The following is a 23,348-nucleotide window of genomic DNA, read 5'->3' as shown; positions in this document are numbered from 1 at the left end:
TTCAGTGCATTGAATCTAGCTTCCCTCCTGATCAGACCAGTGAAAGTGCCCTCACAGAAGTCAGCACAAGAGACCATTTAATCCTCTTATCTGTACCATGGACACGTGCACCTCCGCCCCACTCCTCTACAACCACTGTGTGCTCATAGCTCAGTTGTTCTGACTCTTCGCGACCCCACTGACTGTAGCCCGTCAGGCTCCTCTGTCCATGGAATTTTCCAGGCAAAAATACTGGAGTGGGTAGCCATTTCATTCTACAGGGGATATTCACAACCCAGGGATCAAACTCGAGTCTCCTGCATCTCCTGCATTGGCAGGCAGATTATTTACCACCGCACCACCTTGGAAGCCCCAACAACCATTAGCTTTGCTTAATTCAATCTTTGCTATTTTTCCACTGAATTCAAGCAAAGTCACTCTAATTGGTCTTTCTGCTACCAATCATTTTTTTGTCTAGTTCCTCCTCCACATGCCTACAAAATTATCTTTCTAAAATAAAAAACCAATGTCACCATCCTTTAAAAAAGAAGTTGGTGGTCTCTAACAGCTAACTTCAAATTCTCAGCAACACACGTCTTTTCAGCTTCCTTGCTGACACTTCCGCTTTGAATTCTAAGCATTTCTAAAGCACATGCCCTTTTATGTCTCAAGTACTTACCTCCTTCTGCCTACAATTCCTTTCCTTCTTAGAATTCACCTTAAGATTCTATGTACTTCTTAAAATTTATTCAAAAGTCCCTCTGCTATGAACTCTTCCTAATTCAATCAGTCAGAGCTGTTCATTCCCACCCATTTTTCTTACATGGCTGACCACACCTCCCCCGATCACTTACCATATTACACCTATAATGACACTTATTACATGAGGAAGGCATTTCATTATTGCCTGCAGTATATTGTAGCAGGTTACATATTTACTACAAATATGTAATTTTTTAATTGAATTGTCACACTATGTTCAAAAACTGATCCCTGGAAACTGGACACAATTGTAATAATGGCCAATCTTCTGTGTATTGATTTTATTTTCCTGTCTGACCCCAATTTGACCATAACACTTCCTGTGCCCACTGCTTAGTATGCTACCTGGCATGTGTAGGTACTTATTAAGTATCTGCCCAGAGTGATTAAATAAATAAATATTCAATTTATTTATTAACTAAATCAATTCTACCATTCAATAATATTTTATAAATGAATTAACTTCATATCCATCTATTCTTCACATACATACTGAAATTAATGAAAACTATTCTTAATGTACTATCTACTATTTCTAGAATTTTTGAAGTTGTGGACTGTGTATTCTTCTCCAATTGTAGTCCTTGTTTCTTCAAATGTTCTCTGCAGGGGTCCCCAACCTCTGGGATCTAATGCCTGATGACCTGAGGTGGAGCTGATGTAATGATAAGAGAAATAAAGTGCACAATAAAAGCAATGTACTTGAATCACCCAGAAACCAGCCCTTACTCAATCCATGGCAAAGCTGTCTTCCAGGAAACCGGTTCCCGATGCCAAAAAAGGTTGGGGACCACAGTACTACAGGACTTGATTCTGAACTTTTATTGTACTTTAAAAAATACTACTACAGATAAAAACATTTTAGAAGCTTTTCAAACATCTCTTACTTCTAACAGTTAAATCTGCTTTTTGATGAGACTATGTGAAGACAGAACTTCCCTGAACCTGAAATCTCCCAGGGATTAGAAGGAACTAATAATTCTCTATGTGAACATGAGTAACCTGCATTACTAATAGGATGTTTTATTTATGCAGTTCCGCAAATGTGTATTTACATCATAAAGTTATCTCTCTGAATAAAATCTAAAGTTCCTTCCAGCTCAAAAGAGAATTAACTCTTAAATGACTCAAACTCAGTTGTGTACACAGTGGAGTGCATGAAAGAAAAAAGAAGTGAAAGTGTTAGTAGCTCAGTCATGTCTGACTCTTTGCAACCCCATGGACTATAGCCTGCCAGGCTCCTCTGTCCATGAATTCTCCAGGGGATCTTCCCTTCTCCAGGGATCAAACCTGGGTCACCTGCACTGCAGGCAGATTCTTTACCATCTGAGCCACCAGGGTGGAAGGCATAAATAAATTTATTAATGCAATCTATGACTAAACCAAAGACCACAGATTACCATGAACACTAATCCTACCTTCAGGAATCAGGCTTCAAACACTACACAATAGTTGGATTTAAAATAAAGATTTGTAAGCAAGAAGCAAAAATGTACTGGCATTTCTGCTGTGTCATAAAATAATGTGTGTAATTCCTCTTTCGCTATCTGATACATAACAAGGCAGTCAATAAATGTCAGTTTCATTTCCTTGTTTACTCATGTATCTTCTAATACCCCTGGCATGTCAGAGTATTTTTTTTCAGTGTGCAGATATCTTTACAGGCAGCATTCCACATACTGCTCTCTTTTTCTCAACAGTTGTCCTGGATGAGAAAAGAACAGTACATTTGAAATTTTAGATGCTGTCATTCATGGAAAAAAAAAAAAAAACTTCAGCTGTAGCTGAATGCTGAAGAGAGGAAAATAGACCATTTCAACATGACTTAGAAAAAAATAGGTGTATATATATATATATATATACACATATGTATATGTATATATATATATACATCAGCCTGACATGATGTAGTACATGATGGGTACTACAATTAATCTTCTGTTACTAAGTAAAAAATCACATCATTGCCAACCATTTCTAGCAAAAAGAAATGAAATTCACCTTTAGATGAAAAATAATTTCCTTTTCTTCAACTTGATTGAAGAAATAACTGCTTATTGCTTTTCAAATAATTTCAAATAGAATTCTTGAAATCTCTTGCAATACAAACAAAAAAGGCTACAGATATTTCTAGTTGGGGATGACACATAATGACAACTATTTTTTTCTGCACATCAGTGGCTCATTTCAGATCCACATCAAAGTCACTGTGTTAGGACAGCTCTTCTAAGTATTACTCTTTCTTTGAAGTGTGTCTTATTGTGTATATGCTGGTGTATCAAGGCTCAAGAGCATGTCTGCCCTGATTACACTGTGCAGTGATTCAGGGTGGAGTTAGTCCTGAATAGTTTATGGTAGTACTGGACTATTTTGCTTCCCTGGAGGCTCTGTGGTAAAGAAGCCGCCTGCCAAGGCATGAGATGCAGGTTCAGTTCCTGGATCGGGAAGATCCCCTGGAGAAGAAAATGGCAACCCACTCCAGTATTCTAGCCTGGGAAATCCCACGGACAGAGGAGCCTGGCGGGCTACAGTCCATGGGGTACAGAGAGTCAGACACGACTTGGCGACTAAACAACAAATGGACTATTTTATTTAAGAATTGATCGATTCTTAACTGTTATTCATCACACTATGTTTTTATAGGCATCAGGATTTCTTTCTTCAAATGTAATATTTTTCTCTAAATATTTGGAAATTTCAGCCAAGTGAGCTGATATGTAATTCTAATGCTTTTTATAAACTATAGTTATGTGAAACGTATTGACAGTTTGTATGCCCTTGAGGTTTTGGCCAAGTATATCAAACTCTGAAGAAACCAGACAACAGGTCAGTTTGCAGATAACAGGCTGCCCACTTGAAGAACAAACCTGAGTTTTAGCGTCACCACAGGAAGACCAAAGACTTCAGGAGAATTCTTCCAATTTCTCCAAGGTCTTTGGAAAGTTGAGGCTAAATCCAAGAGGGCTTTGTAGGAAGTGACCATAAATCAGCAAAATCTCTTGACCCCATGCCAAACCCATAAATGTATTTTGCTCATTGTACTCGGTAATTTCTCATCACTTTATATACATTGTTTAACAGTGTAGATGAAAATTTGGGCTCAGAAGTGACACGGTAAGTTATGTTTCGAGGACAAATTAGAAATGGGGGAAAACATTTCTAAGTGGAGGAGTATATGCCCATGCATGATTTATTTCTCCATATTTTCCTATTAGAAGTCTACAAAATTTTACTTATACTGGTTTTTGAAAAATGGACCCCTTACTCCAAAAAAACTAGCCGCAAACAGCCTGATTATAAATCAAAAAAACTCTGATTATAAATACATGGATTACAAAAAGTGAGGTATAGGGAAAATAAGAAAAAAGAGAAAGAACAAACACTGATTCTCGAGTTGGGTAAGCCCCACTCCCCATGTCCCATCTCAGTGTAAACTGTACTAAGACCAAACTGTTGAAATATGTTATGTCATTCATGCCTTTAAGAGAAGCCCATAATCATAAAGAAACCTGCTGTAATCATACTAAACTTCAAAAAAGAAGACATATTAATTGAAAGGTATTATGTTTGAATTGTACTTGAAAAGAAAGTTTTTAATTAAATAGATACTTCTGAGCCTTTTACTGACATTCTCATCTTGCTAAAAATCACACCAACATCTAAAACTCACAATAATGAAAAGGCACCCCGTCCAGTAAAACATTCCCTGATTTTTATAAAATTAATTAAATATGGTTTAACTAAGATACTAAGTACTTTCTTTACACTCTTTATATGAAAAAGACAAATCTAGTTTTTTATATTTCACTCTGGAGGTTTTAAAAACAATACTGCTCACTGGACGATAATCACAAGGAAGGGTACAGACTAAAAGATTAAAATTAAACCCATCTAGAAAGGATAATTTACTAAAATAATTCATTTTAATTTCCAGTCTAATTTTTCTAATGACTCAATTAAACAATGAAACTGCTTACAGTTAATTATACAGAGAGATTTCTAATATAATTAGTATGGGAAAACATATTTATGATGCAAAAACTCAGAATAATGTAAATTATAACACAACGAAACAAAATCTACTTCAGCTCAAAAATTGATGAGCATTTCAAAAATGTCTCCTCAATAATAATTTTCTTTAAAAAGCTGAATGATTTTGAAACATTTTGGCATTATAATGAGAGAGTATCAAGTACACACCAAGGAACCCTAGACACTAAGGTATACCTGTATTTCAAATGAATTTTCATGAAATGCATAGAAGTTAAAGAAGCATACTAACTGGGCTGGACAAAGCTTGAGGTTCACAGAACTGCTGATATAAAGTTTTTTTTTCCTAAAAAGTAATAAGTCAATAACATTCAAGTTCTAAAAGAAAATTTAAAAAAAAATACTAAATAAAACTTCAAAAAATAAATATTCATTTATGATAGAAATCCAAAAGCTTGCATCTAAAATGTGATTAAAAACTTTAGGTTAGCCCAAGCAAGGATAAAAGAATTACTGAGAATATGCAAGTGTTCAGTCATCTTCTGACCTGCGGAGCCAGCTTTATTAATAATAACTTTAATTGTATAATAATTTTAATTATTTTATAGACTTAAGGGAAAGGATGTGCTTAATACTTGCATTCTGGTGAGCAAATAAGCTTTTTGTCACTCAAATTTCAGTTAAAGAGTGGGTAATGAAAAAAAATTTAAAGTTAAAACAACATAGTTTTCAGTACACTAATATATTTTTTACTTTTAATACAATATAGCTGTCACATACAATGGCTCTGGTAGGCTTAAATCAAATGTCAATGGGCACAGAAGGCCAGAGAAGAGTTTATACAATATTCAATAAGCAATAATATCTATTCAGTGTACAATAACAAAATTTTAAAAGTACTAACCTTGAGACACAGAGAAAGAATTTATTGTTTTTAAGTTCCAGAAATAAAAATAACACAATAGCATGGAATCCGTAACAAGCTGGCCCTATCATTTCTAAACTATGGTCCAATTAAAACATTTAAGAAATAGAAACAATCCTACATGTTTTTCTAGCAGGTAAATACACCTGAGAAAGTTACCTATAAAGAAATAGGCTTTAAAACTCTTAACCACAAAGACTCTTCTACTGTGACATTATGAGGATGTGCTGGGCACCTGTCAGGGCATGGAGCCATTTCCCACAGTCTGTTCACTGCACAGCTGCAGGTTGCAGCTTGTCAGCAACACAGTATTTCTTATCAACATCAAGCTCATTTGACCAAAGAAGCACAGTAATGTTTCAAACCATCTGCTTATATTCATTAGTATGTAAAAATCACCAAACACAATTTGGAAATGTTTACTAACTTGTCCATAAATAAGAGTGTAATATCTCAGCATAAACTTTAAAAGAAAAAAAAAAGGGTCTGAGTAGTCAGCCCAAATATAGGAGTAACAGATTCTACATTTTGACTAAAGCAAAACTATTTTAAAATTACAGTTGCTGTCACTGCCAAGAATTAACAAATAAATACAAATTTAAAAATTTAAGTAGTTCTTCTGGCAGCTAAATGAACATCTACCACAGTAACTTCTCCAAGCAAAAAACTCAATTCAGAGCTTGAATCAATTTGTGCTTTGTTTCTATAAAAATCCAAATGTAGTATTACTTTCGGACATTTTTAGACAACTAGATTTGTAAATAAACAGTGAATTCCTTTCCATCACAGTTTATTTCTAGTTCATCCATGCACAATATAGATAGAACTAACTGCTTAGTTCTTTTTCTGCAGGACTTTAACTGTGTGAATGAAGGTCCTTTTAAATAGTGAGTTATTATTCTTAAGGTAAACCACAAAACAAACCCTAAAATTTTAATTTTTAAATTAAATGCTTAAAATTTCAGATGACAGAGCCAAAAACTGGTAACAGCTTTTTAGATTTCATATTAATAATCTAATTAAAAACACTAACCACTACCTGGCAAGAGATTGGAAAGAATCAGGTTTCTGTGAAGGGAAATAAACAAACAAAAAAAAACATGCAAAAATTCCACCCCCTCAACCGCATGATCTTCTCTCATATCTAAATTTGAAAAAAATGTATAAATACATGATCATTTTAGACAATACAGACCTTCTAGAGCATTTCTAAAGGAAATTACAGTTTTTGGTCTTAGGGAGTAAGACTAAGATGGAAAGGGGTGTGAAAATCGTGAACTCTGCGGGGACAGTCTGTTCTTTCTACACACAGGCATGCTGCTGTTCATCCAGTCAAGTGGTTACAGTTCAGTACAGGATTTTCAAGGCAACTAAGATGTCAAAACACAAGTATTTCCTCTTCCTAGAGTTAACAATTCTTTTAAAAGATCTACCCACAGAGGATTATTGTGGTTTGTTTTTTTCCAAAAGGAAACAATGACTAAATGGGGGAGGGGGAGAGTTTCCAGCCCCAAATTCTTATACACAACAAGGGGCCTATAAGCTAGGTGTAGACTGCCCGATGAAATAGAATTATTGGTACCATCTGAGGTAGGTGCTACCCTAGATGGTTCCAAACACAATCCAGTAAAACAATACATGTTTTTATGCCTCAAAGAGCTAGAAAGCATTTATTACTGTTCTAACACCATGGTTAATGAACTCCTAAGACAACAGGCTTCCAGGATTTTGTACCTTAGTGGCATCTCGGGATCATTACTAGCAACAGAATGCCAAGTTGAAAATTGCTATGACAGTAAAATCAGCATTAGAAAAACTCAACCTTACTGTAAACTGAGGGAGCACTTAGTGTTAAATACTAAGACCAAATGTATGAAGGCAGGATCTTTACTTGGGAGGACAGAGTGGAGGGAATAGATGCGCCCAATTGAGACCAATCAGAAGACAGAACAGAGGATGAAAAATGTCTTAAAAAAAAATAGAGGAGGAAGAAAGAATATGGAGGAGAGCCAGGCAGCAAAAAATAATTACTGGAGAGAATGAAAAATCTTTAAAATGAGGCATGTGCACATGGCTCGTTTTTCTGTCCTCCGTGTTCCTAATGATTTACAATGTAAGTGGCACAGAAGTCACGCTAGCAGGCAAGAATGAGCTTTCTGATGGAGAGAGATGGAGGACTAGGGGCTAATGAAGTGCTTTGTTTTCTTGGTTTTGCTTTTAATTCATACCTGAAAGCCTTGAATCCTTGCTAAATATTCCAGCTGTTTTGAAGGTTGTACTGGAGAACAAGGGGGAGTAGGAGAACTTCCTTTTAAACCTATGGCTTCAGCTGTAGAAGATGTTCCGTTCATAAGGAGTTCCCTGGCAATTGTAGCTGAACTACTCGATGTGGGAGATATACTGAAGAAAGAGCTCGAGGGTTGGTTCATATCTTTGGGTGACAAATAGCCTAGAGTCGTGCCAGAGATCACTTTGTGGCGGCTGGCTTCCATCTCTTGATAAACATCAGGAGACAAATGAAGAATTCCTTTTGGAGCTATAAGTAAAATAAAGGAACATTGTTATTACACTTAAAATAAGTGAAACAGAAACATGTTAGAGCATTAGTGACTCAAGGATTTCACATGAAACAAGGCAATGAAAAACATCGTTAAGTACCCGTCTTCCCCATACTTGCAAAGGCAACTGCAGTCCCCTCTTTGGAGGCGAAAAATGTACGTTTCAATATTCCTAAAAATCATTGGCTTAAAAAATCACAAAAGTGACTTCAAGGGGAAGCATATGTGGTGGAGAAGCTATGGAGGAAGATGGGTTACTGACGTGTAGAAGTGCACTGGGGGTAAGATTAGGAATGTGTACGGTCTTCAGCCTGCAATTTAATATTTTATGATTTCATAAAAGAGACACTAAATCCCTAACGTATGCAGCAGTTGAGACACAGAGGTAAAATGATGGCTGGGTCAGTCCAGATTATCTGAGCAAAAAAACTCATACATCCAATGGCCTGCTGGTATTCCTCTCTCCACAAGGATGTCCCACTGTCAACTCTACCTAATGAACATGTTAAAAACTGACAGAGCATCTTCTTCCCCCAAATTGTCTCCTATCTGGCTTATCTCATCATGATAGGGCTGCCCTGGCGGCTCAGTAGTAAAGAATTCGCCTGCCAATGCAGGCGATGTGGGTTTGATCCCTGGGTCAGGAAGACTCCCTGGAGAAAGAAATGGCAGCTCACTGCAGTATTCTTGCTTGGGAAAGCCCTTCAACAGAGGAGCCTGGTGGGCTTCAGTCCATGGGGTCACAAAAGAGCTGGACACGACCTAGTGACTAAACAACATGATACCACCATCCATCTGCTCAGCTGCCCAACCTAGACTCCTGGCAACCAGCTTTGACTCACTCACCAACAAGTAGCCACTATGTGCAGTCTAGAATGTGCCCTGTCAGCTTATCAAGTGTATTAGCCCAAGTCAGGCCATATGCAGATTCTAACATCAAGAGGAGTGAGCCTGGGGCTGTGTCATCAGTTGGCAGAGTTGTAAACATATTTCCCTTGACCTCCATTTGTCTGAGAGATATTTCAAACCACATTTCACATGCTTCTTCTAACATCTTTGGATCAGATATTAATGACTCTCAAATCATGACACCATCTTCTAAAATTACTGATCAATCACCAGTTTTGGAGAATGTGCTCTGAGAAAGAAATCCTGACACTCCCTTTCCCACCACTAACCTCCTGACTCAGGCCCTCAGTGTTTCTGACAGGGCTATTGCAACCATCACTAAAAGCTTCACACTGCTGCTCTCCCCGCTGTCCATTTCCCAAAGTGGGTCTATACCATAATCCCCAAATATAAGGGTTCCATGATAAATACATGGGGGAAATACTGCAAATTATATCACACACAAACATCCCTTTGGGAGGATTAAAAATGCATGTTAGCACAGTAAAAACTCTGAGAAATCCAGAAGAACAGAAATCCATTTAACTTGGTTTAAGCCAGGATTTCCCAGATTCATATTATATCCAGGCTTCCCATGTAACATTAATAACAACACCCTAGGAAATGCTAAGGCTAGACATTCTCTCACTTTAAAATCTTTACTGGCTCTCCATCACTTACACATCAAATCAGAATCCCTCAGATGACAAATGAGGCCCTGAGTGCTCCGGCTCCTCCTTTCCTCCCCATCCTACTAAAATCTTCATGGAGACCCCATGTTCCACCCATGCAAATATAGTCACACCTCTCCCCATACTCTGGCTTGTTTGATCTCATCACATCCTTATTTCTATTGTTCAGTCTCTCTTTCTCTCTCTCACACACACCCACACCCACCCTCCCCCCCACACCCCCACACCCTCCCCCACACACCAGTTAGCCTCCTACTGTTAGGTTTTAGGCACCGTGCTAACCAATAGTGTCCTGACCTCAAGTCACCCTCAGTCTCTCAGATGAAAATGAAAGGGATAAATATCATGGTGTGGCAGGTACCTCTGCAGAGACGGGTTGGGGAGCAGTGGGAATGAGAAGGGAGAAGCACTGGGAGCTCAGGAAAGGCTTCCTAGAGATGGTACTGTCAGCACATCCCAAGGGACGAGGAGAACTGGGCCCAGGAGGGAGAGAACTGAAGGCAGGGGGAGGCACGAACAGACACAGGGATCAGCAGACCTGGGAGCCTCTGCCCTGGAGCAAGAAGGGGGAAATGTGGACTGCAACAAGGAAAAGTGGAGGGCTGGAAGGGGCCAAGCTCCAGGGAACTTCACCCTGATGGTGTTATAACATAAAGCGAGTGAGTGAAAGTTGCCCAGTCATGTCCAACTCTTTGTGACCCCATGGACTATACAGTCCATGGAATTCTGCAGGCCAGAATACTGGAGTGGGTGGTTACCATTCATTGGATGGAACACAGGTCTCCAGCATCGCAGGCAGATTCTTTACCAGCTGAGCCACAAGGGAAGCCCAAAACATAAAGGGGTTGCTTTAAAAAATAATTTATATATGGCACTTCCCTGACATTCCTGTGGTTAGGACTCTACATTTCTACTGCAGGGGGCACAGGTTTGAAACTGCTTGGGGAACTAAGGTTCTACATGCCGCATGGCATGGCCAAATGAATAAATACATAAATAAATTATACAGCATAAAATATCATCCTATTTTACAGATTTAAAGGACTTCCCTGTAGCTCAAATGGTAAAAAATCTGCCTGCAATGCAGGAGACGTGGGTTCAATCCCTGGTTAGGGAAGATCCTCTGGAGAAAGAAATGGCAATTCAGTCAGCATTCTTGCCTGGAGAATCCCATGGACAGAGGAGCCTGGCAGGCTACAGTCCATGGGGTCTCAAAAAGTTGGACACGACTGAGCAACTAACACACACATGTTTTATGGATTTAATTTATCTTTGTATTAGCTTTACATTCAGGAAAATTTTTAACAAAAAAATTAAAAAGAAAACATATGCGTTGGGGAAAAATTACAGATAAATCTCACTAGCCAGAGTAAACTACTTTTAACATTTTGCTTTAAACATATACTTTTAGTCTTTTTTCCTATACATTTTTTGTTAATTGAAAAAACAAGTTAAAAGACAGAAATACAACATGATCCTTTTGTTATTTATAAAACTATGTACTTTCATTAATAACTTTAAGCTTAAAATTTCATTATATCAGTTGTTTCTTTAAACAGTTTCGTATTGTTGGACATCTAATTTATTTCCTTTTTAAAAAAAACAACACAGGGGGACACATTTTTTAAAATTACATCTTTATTCACATGAAAATTGATTTCCTTAACTCAGAAGCAGAACCGCTATTTCAAAGAAAATGCATTTTTTTACACTAATAAATTGCTCTAAATTGGTACAAACGCTAGTAGTTGTGCCAATTTCACACCTCCATACAAATATGTGAAAGTTTCTCCTTCTTATTTCAGTAGTAGATATTATTATTAAAAAACCTTTGCCACTGCTGTTAGTATAGATAAGTGGCGAAGATTTTTAAAATAATAATATCTAATATAAAAATAGGGGAAAAAAGCTACTTTCAGCTTCACCCCATGATATCTGGGGAGGTGAGAGAGGTTGGAGATTTGAGGGCTTCCCTGGTGGCTCAGATGGTAAGGATTTGTCTCTCATGCAGGAGACTCGGGTTCGATCCCTGGGTTCAGAAGATTCCCTGGAGAAGGGAATGGCAACTCACTCCAGTATTCTTGCCTGGAGAATTCCATGGACAGAAGAGCCTGGCGGGCTACAGTCTATGGGGTTGCAAAGAGTTGCACAGGACTGAGCGACTTCGCTTTCACTTTCATGTGTGACCAATGGTTTAATCAATCATGCCTACATAATGGAACTGCCCCAAACGCCCATAAACGAGGAGGTTTGAACACTGTTTGAGTTTGGGTCGTGTCTCCCAGCTTTACTGGGACAGACGCTTCTGTGCTCCAGCTCCTTTTGAGCCCCACCCTGTGTACCTACCTCTTCCTCTGGCTTTCATTTTAAATCTTTTATAATAAACCCATGATAGTATCTTCCTGAGTTGTGTGAGCTGTTCTAGCAAGTCATCAAACTTGAGAAGACGGTTGTGGGAACCCCCTGAATTTACACCATTTCGGTCAGGAGTACAGATGGGAATATGGGGCTTGTGACTAGCAAAGTGGGGCATCTTGTGAGCCTGAGCCTTTAATCTGTGGGGTCTGCACTGATTCCAGGGAGCAAAGGAACCAAACTGTAGGACACCCTGTTAGTGTCCAGAAAGTTGGAGAACTGGTTGCTATGGAGGAAAAGAATCCCTACACAGTTAGTGTCAGAAATGCGGTAAAAACAGCCATATGTCAACTCTGATCAAACTAGACATGTATGTGCAGTTTTATGTTCAATTTTATCTCAACAAAAAACATTCGCCAATTTGATAAGTGAGATGACATATTACTTTTTCACTAGGTGTACCAACACCAGACACAATTCTTATTTAAAGGATAACTTAACGTATGACTCTAAATTCTACACTTAATTTAAGAAATCAAGAAGCTAAGAGCATTATTTCAGCAATGTTATTATATAGCAATAACGGGCTTGCCAATAGCAATATTATCAAGCAACAAAAATGCTCTCCCAGCACTCTGGAGAGGGATTACATCACAGCAGAAGAACTTATGTGGGGTACAGGCTCCCTTATTCCACTGTAAAGCCTGAATTGACTTCATGAATAAAGAAGATTCCTTTCTATGGAGATCAACTAATATAACAGTCACAGAGAGAGTAAAGATATGTGTAGATGTCTGCAGTCAACTACTGAATGATTTTCAACATGAATATTAGTAACTGTTTGGATCAGTCACAATTCATTTAGGTTCTTTCTGTTGTAAATTTAAGTCACTTTTCAGTGGGGTAAAGACCTAAAACAAGAATCAAAGAGTAATTTAAGGACTCTCTGGTGGTTCAGTGGTTAAGAATCCACCTGCCAATGAAGGGCACACAGATTTGATCCCTGGTCCGGGAAGATCCCACATGCTATGGGGCAACTAAGCCTGTGCAACTAAGCTATGGGGCAACTAAGCCCCACAACTGCTGAAAGCCTGTGCACCTGGAGCCCATGCTCTGCAGCGACTCACTCAACTACAAAAAGTGTGCAGCAGTGGAGACTCAGCCGAGCTAAAAATAAATAAAAACAATAAAACGAGTAATTTAAAGTATACATATTTAAGGACTTTCCACTGTCTCCTGAAAAACCACCCATCTCAATTTATACTGCTATTAGCAATGTGTGACTAAACCTGCTTTCTTACACATCTGTCAAAACAGGCTTTAGTTATTCTAAATAATTACTATTACTCTACAACATTTTGTTGTTCTATTAATTTACATTTTTTTGATTACTGCACAGATAAACTTTCTCTCATGTGACCCCCGTAGGCCCATGCCTTCTTTCTTGTTGGCTCTGAACTCAGTTTTGCTCATGGACTTGGAAAAGAATTCCCCTGCTCAGCCTTGTAACGTCTGTTCTTTTCACCCTCTATTTGAAGATGTTCTGAACCGTTCTTCCATCATCTACCTTTTGTCCCTGATGTGGCCTTTAATATTCCCATCTTGGTGTTGTCAATCTGTAACCACTGTACACAGCTACACTGCAGAGACAACACGGGCACTATTCTAGCACTTTACACGCATATGTCGTTTAATCCACACAACCACCACATGAAACGGATTTTTATTTCTCTAGATTATAGATGAAAACACTGAAGCACAGAAAAGTCAGGAAACACAGCTAAGGGTATGGGTAATGTTTAGCAATGCTAGATTTTAACTCCAGGTGGTCTATCACTAGAGTCTGGACACATTACATTAAATGACTTCCTAAAAGAACAAGTAGAGGGAAAAAAGTGAAAAGTCCAGCCAGTTCTAAACACCCAGGTTTAATCCAGGAAGTGAACTCCACATGTGAAGTTTACCCAGACTGGCTCCACAGTTGATCCATGCCACCATGGCTGTTCTTAGATGTTCCAGAGATAGCCTCACCAAAATCTTCCCTAAATTATATGACGTCATACAGGATTTTAAAAGCCCCAATGTGCCAGGGACAGTGACATCCTACAAATGAGGAATGCCAGGCCATGGTGCCCTTTCTACTTGTTTTCCCCACTAGGTTTATGCTTCTCTCAAATGGGTGTGTAAACCCTCTAGCCTCCCACAGCGTTTTCCCAGTGCTCCAGTTCTTACTGGAAGGGCTGAAGAGGACATTCTGAATTGAGATCTCTTAAAAGGTCTTATCATATGTATAGATCAGCAAACTTAGCAGAACCTTGCCTTTTGATGTTCACTAACATCGTAACTCTTTGAGAGGCTGAAGAACATAAATGAGTAGTAACTGGTACTAGGGGTATCAGAACAACAGGGCAAACCAAAGGAGTAAGAAAGATAACGTCACTTCACTGGTACAAGCGGTTAATGTTAGTCTATAAAAATGAGTTTCTATGCACATCCATTGAATGAATGCATTGTGTGTGCTTCATCACTAAGTCATATCCTACTTTTTGTGACCCCGTGGAATGTAGCCCGCCAGGTTCCTCTGTCCGTGGGATTTCCCAGGTAAGAATAATGGAGGGGGTTGCCATTTCCTTCTCCAGGGAATCTTCCAGGGATTGAACAAGCATCTCCTGTATTGGAAGGCAGGTTCTTTACTACTGAGCCATGGAATGAGTACCTAGCTATCGCTTAATAAAATGAACTTGTCACTTTTTATACCAAAGCTTCAAAAGAAAAATCTTACTGTATGTTTCCATAAATCAGCTTGAATCTTGCCACAATACTGCTGGACTAAATGTTTTATTTATAAATACTCAAGTACCCAACAATATTCATCTACTTCTGTCTCAGTGAGATTTTTCATAGCAAAAAAAGAGCAGAAACAGTGATGACGGGTTCTTCTGATTGAGATTTACGACATGTGGGTAGATGTATGACTGTTTCAATGCAGATACTATCAAGGATGACTCACCAAATGTTAAGAAGAAAGTCAATTGTTTGTATATGGTTTGAAAGCTGAGGACTTAGAATTATACTCCTCCTCTGATCAGACAGAACATTTTGTTTAGTACTGATACTATCTCAGAAGACAGAGTCTTGCTTCCTAATAGGCATCAATTATCTTAAACCACAACCTAGTTTTGAGGTTTGCCAATTTAGAACTGGATATCTGAAAAGTTACTTGGTTGTTACTGGAAAAAATAGACTCTTAATGAGGATTTTCATTTTAACATTTCTTGTTCAAAGTTTCAAGTGACAGCCAGGAAGATATAAACACATTCTGTGACTGGTCTTCCTGATGGTGAAAGTGAAATCCGCCTCTCATAGCATTTGCTGTAAAGTCCACCTCTCCTGGCATTTGCTGCTCAGTGAATTTCCCTAGGGTGTCCTGATGGTGGCAAAATCTCGTCATCATTCCAATGTTGAATAAACCTTATTTTTAAGGTATCAAAAAATTATCATTAAAAAATTCTTAAAACTTGGAAAAATAAACTGCTGGTTCAAAACAGGAAATGTGAGAAAAGGATGAGCAGGAACAGCAAGATTTATCAGTTTGACAGTGATTTTAAAAATCATTTATATGAAAACTCACAAAAATCCAAGTAAGGTCTATAGTCTAGGTCACTGTATCATTCCTGTGTCAATCTTCTCATTTTGATAAAGTGCTATGATTTTATAAGATGTCGCCACAGGGAGAAGCTGGGTGATGGGTACACACTGTACCATTTTTACAGCTTTAAAAAGCTTTAAAAACCCATCTACATGAAAGCACTGTTAGGCTGCTCTGGGCATTTCCAGGATAGAGGACCTAGAACAAGGCTGTGTGGAGACCTCAAGGTGGAGAGAACCTTGACAGCTCCAGCTTCGGCCACTGCCTTGCTTAATGTGCAGCCCTGGCTCCCTGGGCTCTGGCTGCTTGACCTCTGGTTCCATGATAATAAGGAAGAACATGATGGGAGTGTGGACCTCGTGGTTGGCTTTCTGTTCTTCAGCAGGGAAGCACCATGCCACCAAAGGACAAGTGGGGAGCCTAGGCTCTGAACCTCACCAAGGCTTCGTTGGTGGTTCACTGTAAAGAATCAGGCAGTAATGCAGGAGATCCAGTTTCAATTCCTGGATCAGGAAGATCCCCTGGAGAAGAGAATGGCCACCCATTCCAGTGTTCTTGGCTGGAGAATTCCATGGACAGATCCATGGTCAATTTTGGAGCTTTCCTGGTGGCTCAGATGGTAAAGAATCTGCCTGTAATGCAGGAGACCTGGGTTCAATCCCTGGGTTGAGAAGATCCCCTGGAGAAGAAAATGGCAACCCACTCCAGTATTCTTGCCTGGAGATTCCCATTGACAGAGGAGCATGGGGTCACAAACAATTGGATACTGAGCGACTAACATACATGCGTACTCACATTAGCTGTAATGAGGTTCCCCTGGACCCTGTGGTAGTGCTGCACACAGCCTAGAAGAGAGCTGGGACTTTGATACTGCTTCTTGATATCAATGCAGACCACAGGGAGACTGGACTTCTACTCCCAGCCAGCAATAATGAGTAGTGTCATAAGAGAAAGAGTGGGAAGTCAGGACATTAATCATCACCTAGAGGTAAAGAGCTTATCCTCTCTGTGATATCAGTGAAGATCATGTAAGGACCAGAATTCCTACTCCACCCAGCAATAACAAGGAATCTACCACCTTGGACACCAATGGAGGCAGAACAGGGAAACTGAAGTAGAATTCTGAAAAGTGATCAAGTAACCCACAACGAGTGAGTAAAGGAAAGCAAAAGAATAGAAAAAGTAAATAAGATGGCAGACTTAAGTCCTAAACACATAATTACATTAAATGTAAATGATCTAAATATATCAATTAACAGGAAACTAGCAAAGTAGATTAAAAACATGACCCAACTACATGCTGCCTAAAAGAAATTCACTCCAAATATACTGATATAGGCAAGCTAAGAGTAAAGGATGAGGAGATAAGATGTATATCTTATAAATATTAATCAAAAGAAAGCAAGACATTCTATTTCTAAATAATGACATATGGAGGTCTATGGACCCACCCCAACAAACAACCATAAGTTATGAATATTAATTTTAAAATACTTTTAAGTCTCTGGAAATTATTCTAAGGGCATATAACAAATAAAACATCCTCCCATGTAATAAAAAATTTGGCTGGACTTTGTCCCCCGTTCCCGGGAGACAGCTTCTAAGTCCTTAGAATTCTGTGAGTGACACAAGTGTCTTCTTTATTCATGGTGCACCCCTCGGACATGTCAGGATTTATGCCAACAAGGTAACTCAGAATGGGGGATGGCTATGTCAGAAAGATCAATCATGTGTGTAGAGGGTTGAAGCTTTGAGTCACGTGGCATCAACTGAACCTCTATGACCAATGATTCAATCAGTTACACCTGTGATATTAAATCCCCACAAAAACTGCACAACTCTGGAAACTGAGTGAACCCCCACCTGGCAATACTCTGTGCATATTACACATCACTGAGTTAGGGAGCAACATGTTCCTGACTTCATGGGAAAGGACATCAGAAAAAGTACACTGGAAGATTTGTGTCCGGGACTCTTCAGATCTTACCCTATGTGTCTCTTCTTTTAGCTGGTTCTGATTTGAATCACTTTTGCTGTAACAATATTGTAATCATAAATATAAGACTTCCCTGAATTCTGTGATTCATTCTAGTGAATTATCTTATCTGAAGGGTAGTGCTTTTCAAACTATGGTATCGAAAGACTCTTGAGAGTCCCTTGGACAGCAAGGAGATCCTAAAGGAAATCAACCCTGAATAGTCATTACAAGGACTGATGCTAAAGCTGAAGCTCCAATACTTTTGCCACCAGATAAGAATAGCCAACTCACTTGAAAAGACGCTGATGCTGGGAAAGATTGAGGGCAGAAGAAGAGGGCAATAAGGATGAGATGGTTGGATGGCATCACCAACTTGATGGACATGAGTTTGAGCAAGCTCTGGGAGATGGTGATGGACAGGGAAGCCTGGCATGCTGCAGTCCACGGGGTCGTAGAGAGTCAGACATGACTGAGGGACTGAATTGAAAGGGCAGTGGGAAGCCTTGACTTTATAGTCAGTTGGTCAGAAGTGAGGGTGGCCCTGGAAATCCTCCCAATAGTGGCTGGTGTTTTTTTTTGTAATTAATTTTTGGCCTCCCCGGGTCTTTGTTGCTGTGAGTGAGCTTTCTCTAGTTGCAGAGAGCTGGGGTTACTTTCTTGCTGCAGTGCACAAGCTTCTCATTGCAGTGGCTTCTCATTTTGGAACATGGGCTCCAGGTGTGTGGGTTTCAGTAGTTGCAGCATACAGGCTCTAGAGTGCGGGCTCAGGATTTGTGGGATACGGACTTAATTGCTCCACAGCATGTGGGATCTTCCTGGACCAGGGATCGAACCTGTGTCCCTTATGTTGACAGGAGAATTCTTAACTACTGGACCACCAGGGAAGCCCTGGTTGGTGTCTTTTGAAGTGAAGCAGTGTTGTAGAAGACTATGCCCTTAACCTGTGATACCTAGCCTAGCTCCAGGGTTTGTATCATTAGTCATTGCACCTTTATTCAGGGAAATCTAATAAATCTCAGAATAAAAGGCTCTGGTACTTGAGCTATGACTCATTCCTTCCACCACCTGCAGCTACAAAGATGGGGCTCTTTTTCTCCTCAACCACCTGTAAGTAATATGGTAACTCACTAGAAGGGCAGGTCACCAGAATTTCTCATTTCCCCCAGCTCCGAGCTGCAGAAGTTAAATTTCTCACGTATACAGCCAAAAAAGTCAGGCAGTCCCTTTTTACACCCAGCCACCACTCACACAGTGAAAGCTGAGAGCACCTGAGAACTGACTGCTCTCTCCTCAGCTTGCTCATGGGATGGAAGTTCACATCAGAAAAGGCAAACCAACAATACTAGAGACTACCACCCCTGACCAACACTCTGCTCACAGAGCAGCAGTGTCAACTCAAAGAAGTGGGCCACTGTCCCCATTCCTACTCCAGAACAGTAGCTCAGAAATTCTGAGGTAGTCCATAAGAACAGAGTTCTGAAGTTTTCCCAAAGGAACTGACTTTATTTTAAATAGAAGATAGGAAAATTCAAGCCTAGGGGCAGTCAGTCATGCATAACTCTTTGCTGGCCCATGGACTGGAGCCCTCTAGGCTCCCCTGTTCATGGGATTTGCCAGGCAAAGATACTGGAGTGGGTTGCCATTTCCTCTTCCAGAGGTTCTTCCTGATCCACAGATTGAACCCAGGTCTCATGTCTCCTGCATTGGCAGGCGGGTTCTTTATCACTAGCACCACCTAGGAAGCTCTACTGGAGGTTTTGGTAGTAAGTAATTCACAGCCAATGAGCTCTAGCAGTGAGCTCCAACATAAACCAGCTAATTTCCCAGAAAGAACCAGGGAAAGAGCTAGGAAAAGCGCCTCTAGGGACTGAACAAATCTGAAATACTGGTTTCAAAAACTATCCTGAAAAGGGACTCAAACTTGATTGTATCCGAATGAGAGCAATTTATGGTTTTATGCCAATAACCAGCAGTACTTCCCAGGTGGGACCAATGGTAAAGAACCTGCCTGCCAATGCAGGTTCCATCCCTAGGTAGGGAAGATCCCCTGGAGAAGGGCATGGCAACCAGCTACATTATTCCTGTCTGGAGAATCTCATGGAGCCCGGTGGGCTACAGTCCATAGGCTCACACAGTCAGACATGACTGAACTGACTTAGAACGCAGGCACGCAATCAGTGGAATCAAACAGCTGAGTGTCGTGTCACAAAACAGGCAAAACGTTTATCACATTAGAGTGAGAAAGAGTAAAAGAGAGCCCTACTAAATCTGTCATTCCATGTGACTATGAGCATGCTAAAGATGCTCCCTCCTGAGAGGTGACATCAGAGGCTTCATTCTGCAAGAGAAATAAACTTCATAAAAATAGTCCAGCTTTTCTTCTGAAATCAGGAACATGGCAAGAATTCCCCATTTTTGACACTTCTATTCAACAAATACTGGAAGTGCTAATCAAAGCAGTTAGGCAAGAAAAAAAAACACACAAATTGGAAAAGAAGTAAAATTATCTCTATTTGCAGATTTCTTACATGTAGAAAACATGAAAGATTCCACAAAAAAAAAACCTGCTTAGAACTAATATATGAATTCCAGCAAAGTAGCAATACATGAAATCTATAGACAAAAATCAGTTGTTTTTTCCATACACGAAAGATAAACAATCTAAAAAGGAAATTACAAAAATAATTATATTTACAAAGGCATCAAAAAGAATAAAATATTTAGGAATTCTCTTAACCAAAAAAGTAAAACTTTCATACTGAAAATTATAAAATACTGCTAAAAGAAATTAAAGAACACACAAATGAAGAGATCCTGTGTTCATGGATAGTGAAATATGTTAATAATACTATTAAAATGTTCATATTACCATAACAATTTCTAGATTCAATGTCATTCCTATCTAAATCATAGAGGCATTTTTTATAGAAATTAAAAAAAAAATCCTAAAATTCATATACAAGTATAAAAGACCTTGAATAGCCAAATCAATCTTGAGAAAGGAGAAAAAAGCCGGAAGCATCACACTTACTGATTTCAGAATATATCAGAAAGCTGTAGTAATTAAAACACAAGGATAAAAGCATAAATACTGACATACAGACCAACGGAACAGGTTAGAGAGCCTAGAAATGACATGCTTTATGGTCAAGTGATCTTCAACAATGGTGCCAAGACTACACAATGAAGAAAGAACAGTTTTCTTTAACAAATGGGCAACAGGATATCCACATACAAATGAAGGGAACTGGATCCTCAATCTTACACCACACACAAAAATCACCTCAGAATAGGTTAAGGACTTAAGATCCCAAACTGTAAAATTCTCACAAGAAAACATAGGGCAAAGGTTTTACAACATGGGTCTAGGCAATGATTTCTTAGGTGTGATACCAAAAGCACAGCACCCCCCACCCCGCCAAAAAAAAAGCAAAAATAGACCAGGTGGAACAATGGCAAACTAAAATGCTTCTACACAGAAAAGGAAACAATGAACAGTGTGAAAAAGCAATCTATAGAATGACAGAAAATATCTGCACACCAACTATTTTATAATCAGTTAATATCCAAGATATATAAGGAACTTCTATAATTTAACAGCAAGAAAACTAATCTGGTTAAAAATGTACCAAGAAAGGACTTAAATAGACATTTCTTCAAAGAACACATATGAATGGTCAATAGATATGAAAAGATGCTCAACATCACTGATGATCAGAGAAATAAATGCAAAGGCAAAGCCATAATGTAGTATTGCTTCACACCTGGTAGGACGGCCATTATTTTAACAAAAATGAAATAAGTGCTGACAAAGATGTGGAAGAAACTGGAGCCCTTGTGCACTGTTGGTGGAAATATAAAATGGTATAGCCACTATGGCCGGCGCTACCTCAAAGAGTTACAAAAAGAACTATCGCATGAAATAGCAATCTCACTTCTGGGTATTTACCCAAAAGAACCTGATAACAAGTTCTTAAAGAGATATCTGCACTCTAGTGTTCACTGCAGCATAATTCACAAAATTCAGGAAATGGAAACAATCTAAATGCCCATCGATGGTTGAATGGATAAAGGAAGTGTGATTTATACACACCATGGAATATTACTTAATCACAAAAAAGAATGAAATCCTATCATATGCAACAACATGAATGAACCTTGAGGAGATGACGCTAAGTGATATAAGCCAGTCATAGAAGGACAAAACTAGTTGATTTCACATAGAAGAGGTATATAAGGCAGTCAAACTCATAGAAACACGAAGCACGATGATAGAGGGGAAATGGGGACCTGCTGTTCATTGAGTACAGAGTTTCAGTCAGACAAGGTGAAAAAGTTCTGGGGATCTGCTGTACAACACTGTGCTTACAGTTAACAATACTGTATTGTACACTTAAAACTATTAAGAGGAAAGAGCTCATGTTATTTTTATCACAATAAAAAATAGTGAAACTTATAGTAAATATCCTACATTCCAACAATGAAAAAGTGTAATTTGAAATTAAAAACACAATACCATTTATTTTAGCACTGCCCCAAAATGAGATATTTAGGTATAAATTTAACAAAATATGTACAGATCTATATGAAGAAAACTCTGATGAACAAAATCATGAAAAACTAAATAAATGAAGAGATATTCCATGTTCATGGATAAAAAGACTCAATATTGTCAAGATGTCAGTTCTTCCTAACTGAACCTATAGATTCAACATAATCGCAACCAAAATCCCAGCAAGTTGTTTTATGGATATCAACAAACCGATTCCAAAGTTTATATGGAGAGGCAAAAAACCCTGTAAAAGGCAACACGATACTGAAAGTGAAGAATAAAGTTGGAAGATTGATGCTACCTGACTTCAAGACTGACTACAAAGCTATGGTAATCAAGATAATGTGGTATGGGTGAAAGAACAGACAAATATACGATGGAACAGAAGAGAGAGCCCAGAAATGGACACCCATAAATACAGCCAATTGATCTTTGATAAAGGAGCAAAGGCATACAATGGAACAAAGGCAGCCTCTTCAACAAATGATGCTGGGATAACTGGACATGCACATGTAAAAAAAGTAATCTAGACACAGACCTTATACCCGTCACAAAACCCATAGTAATAAACGTAGAATTCAAACTATGAAGCTCCTAAAAGATAACACAGGAAAATATCTAGATGACCTTGGGTATGGTGATGCCTTTTCAGATATAACACCACAGATCCATGAAAAAAATAACCGATAAGCTGGACTTTGTTAAAATTAAAATTTCTGCTCCACAAAAGGCATTATCAAGAGAATTAGAAGAGAAGTTACAGACTAGGAGAAAATACTTGCAAGAGATACATTTAATAAAGGTCTATTATCTAAAAATATTTTATGAGAGGCTCTTAAAACTGAAAAATAAGATATCAATCCATTTTAAAAATGAGCCAAAAACCTTGACACCTCACCAAAGAAGATACAAAGATGGCCAATAACCATATGAAAAGATGTTTCACATCATATGTCATCAGGGAAATGCAAACAAAAACAAACAGATATCACTACATAACTATTTGAATGGCTAAAATCT

At 38.8% G+C, this 23,348-nt stretch overlaps 1 protein-coding gene across 47 annotated transcripts in view; it reads right to left on the bottom strand.

Annotated features, from left to right (window-relative positions):
- The window catches only part of STAU2 (staufen double-stranded RNA binding protein 2), a 303,762-nt gene that overhangs the window by 129,505 nt on the left and 150,909 nt on the right, over positions 1–23,348 (bottom strand). For 46 of the 47 annotated variants that reach the window (XM_086336528.1, XM_086336515.1, XM_086336526.1 and 43 more), the window contains one exon: positions 7,885–8,192. In XM_086336528.1, the coding sequence (XP_086192654.1) occupies positions 7,885–8,192 (308 nt within the window). Of the gene's footprint in view, positions 1–5,457; positions 8,193–23,348 lie in introns of those variants that run through there. The other variant, XM_086336533.1, reaches the window with a different exon arrangement.

Source organism: Bos grunniens, chromosome 14, assembly GCF_055505025.1.
Source record: "Bos grunniens cultivar Pamir isolate PY7600 chromosome 14, Bosgru_T2T1.0, whole genome shotgun sequence".
Lineage (NCBI taxonomy): Eukaryota > Metazoa > Chordata > Mammalia > Artiodactyla > Bovidae > Bos > Bos grunniens.
The sequence above is the reverse complement of the archived record's forward strand: the minus strand, read 5'-3'. Positions and strand labels throughout refer to the sequence as shown.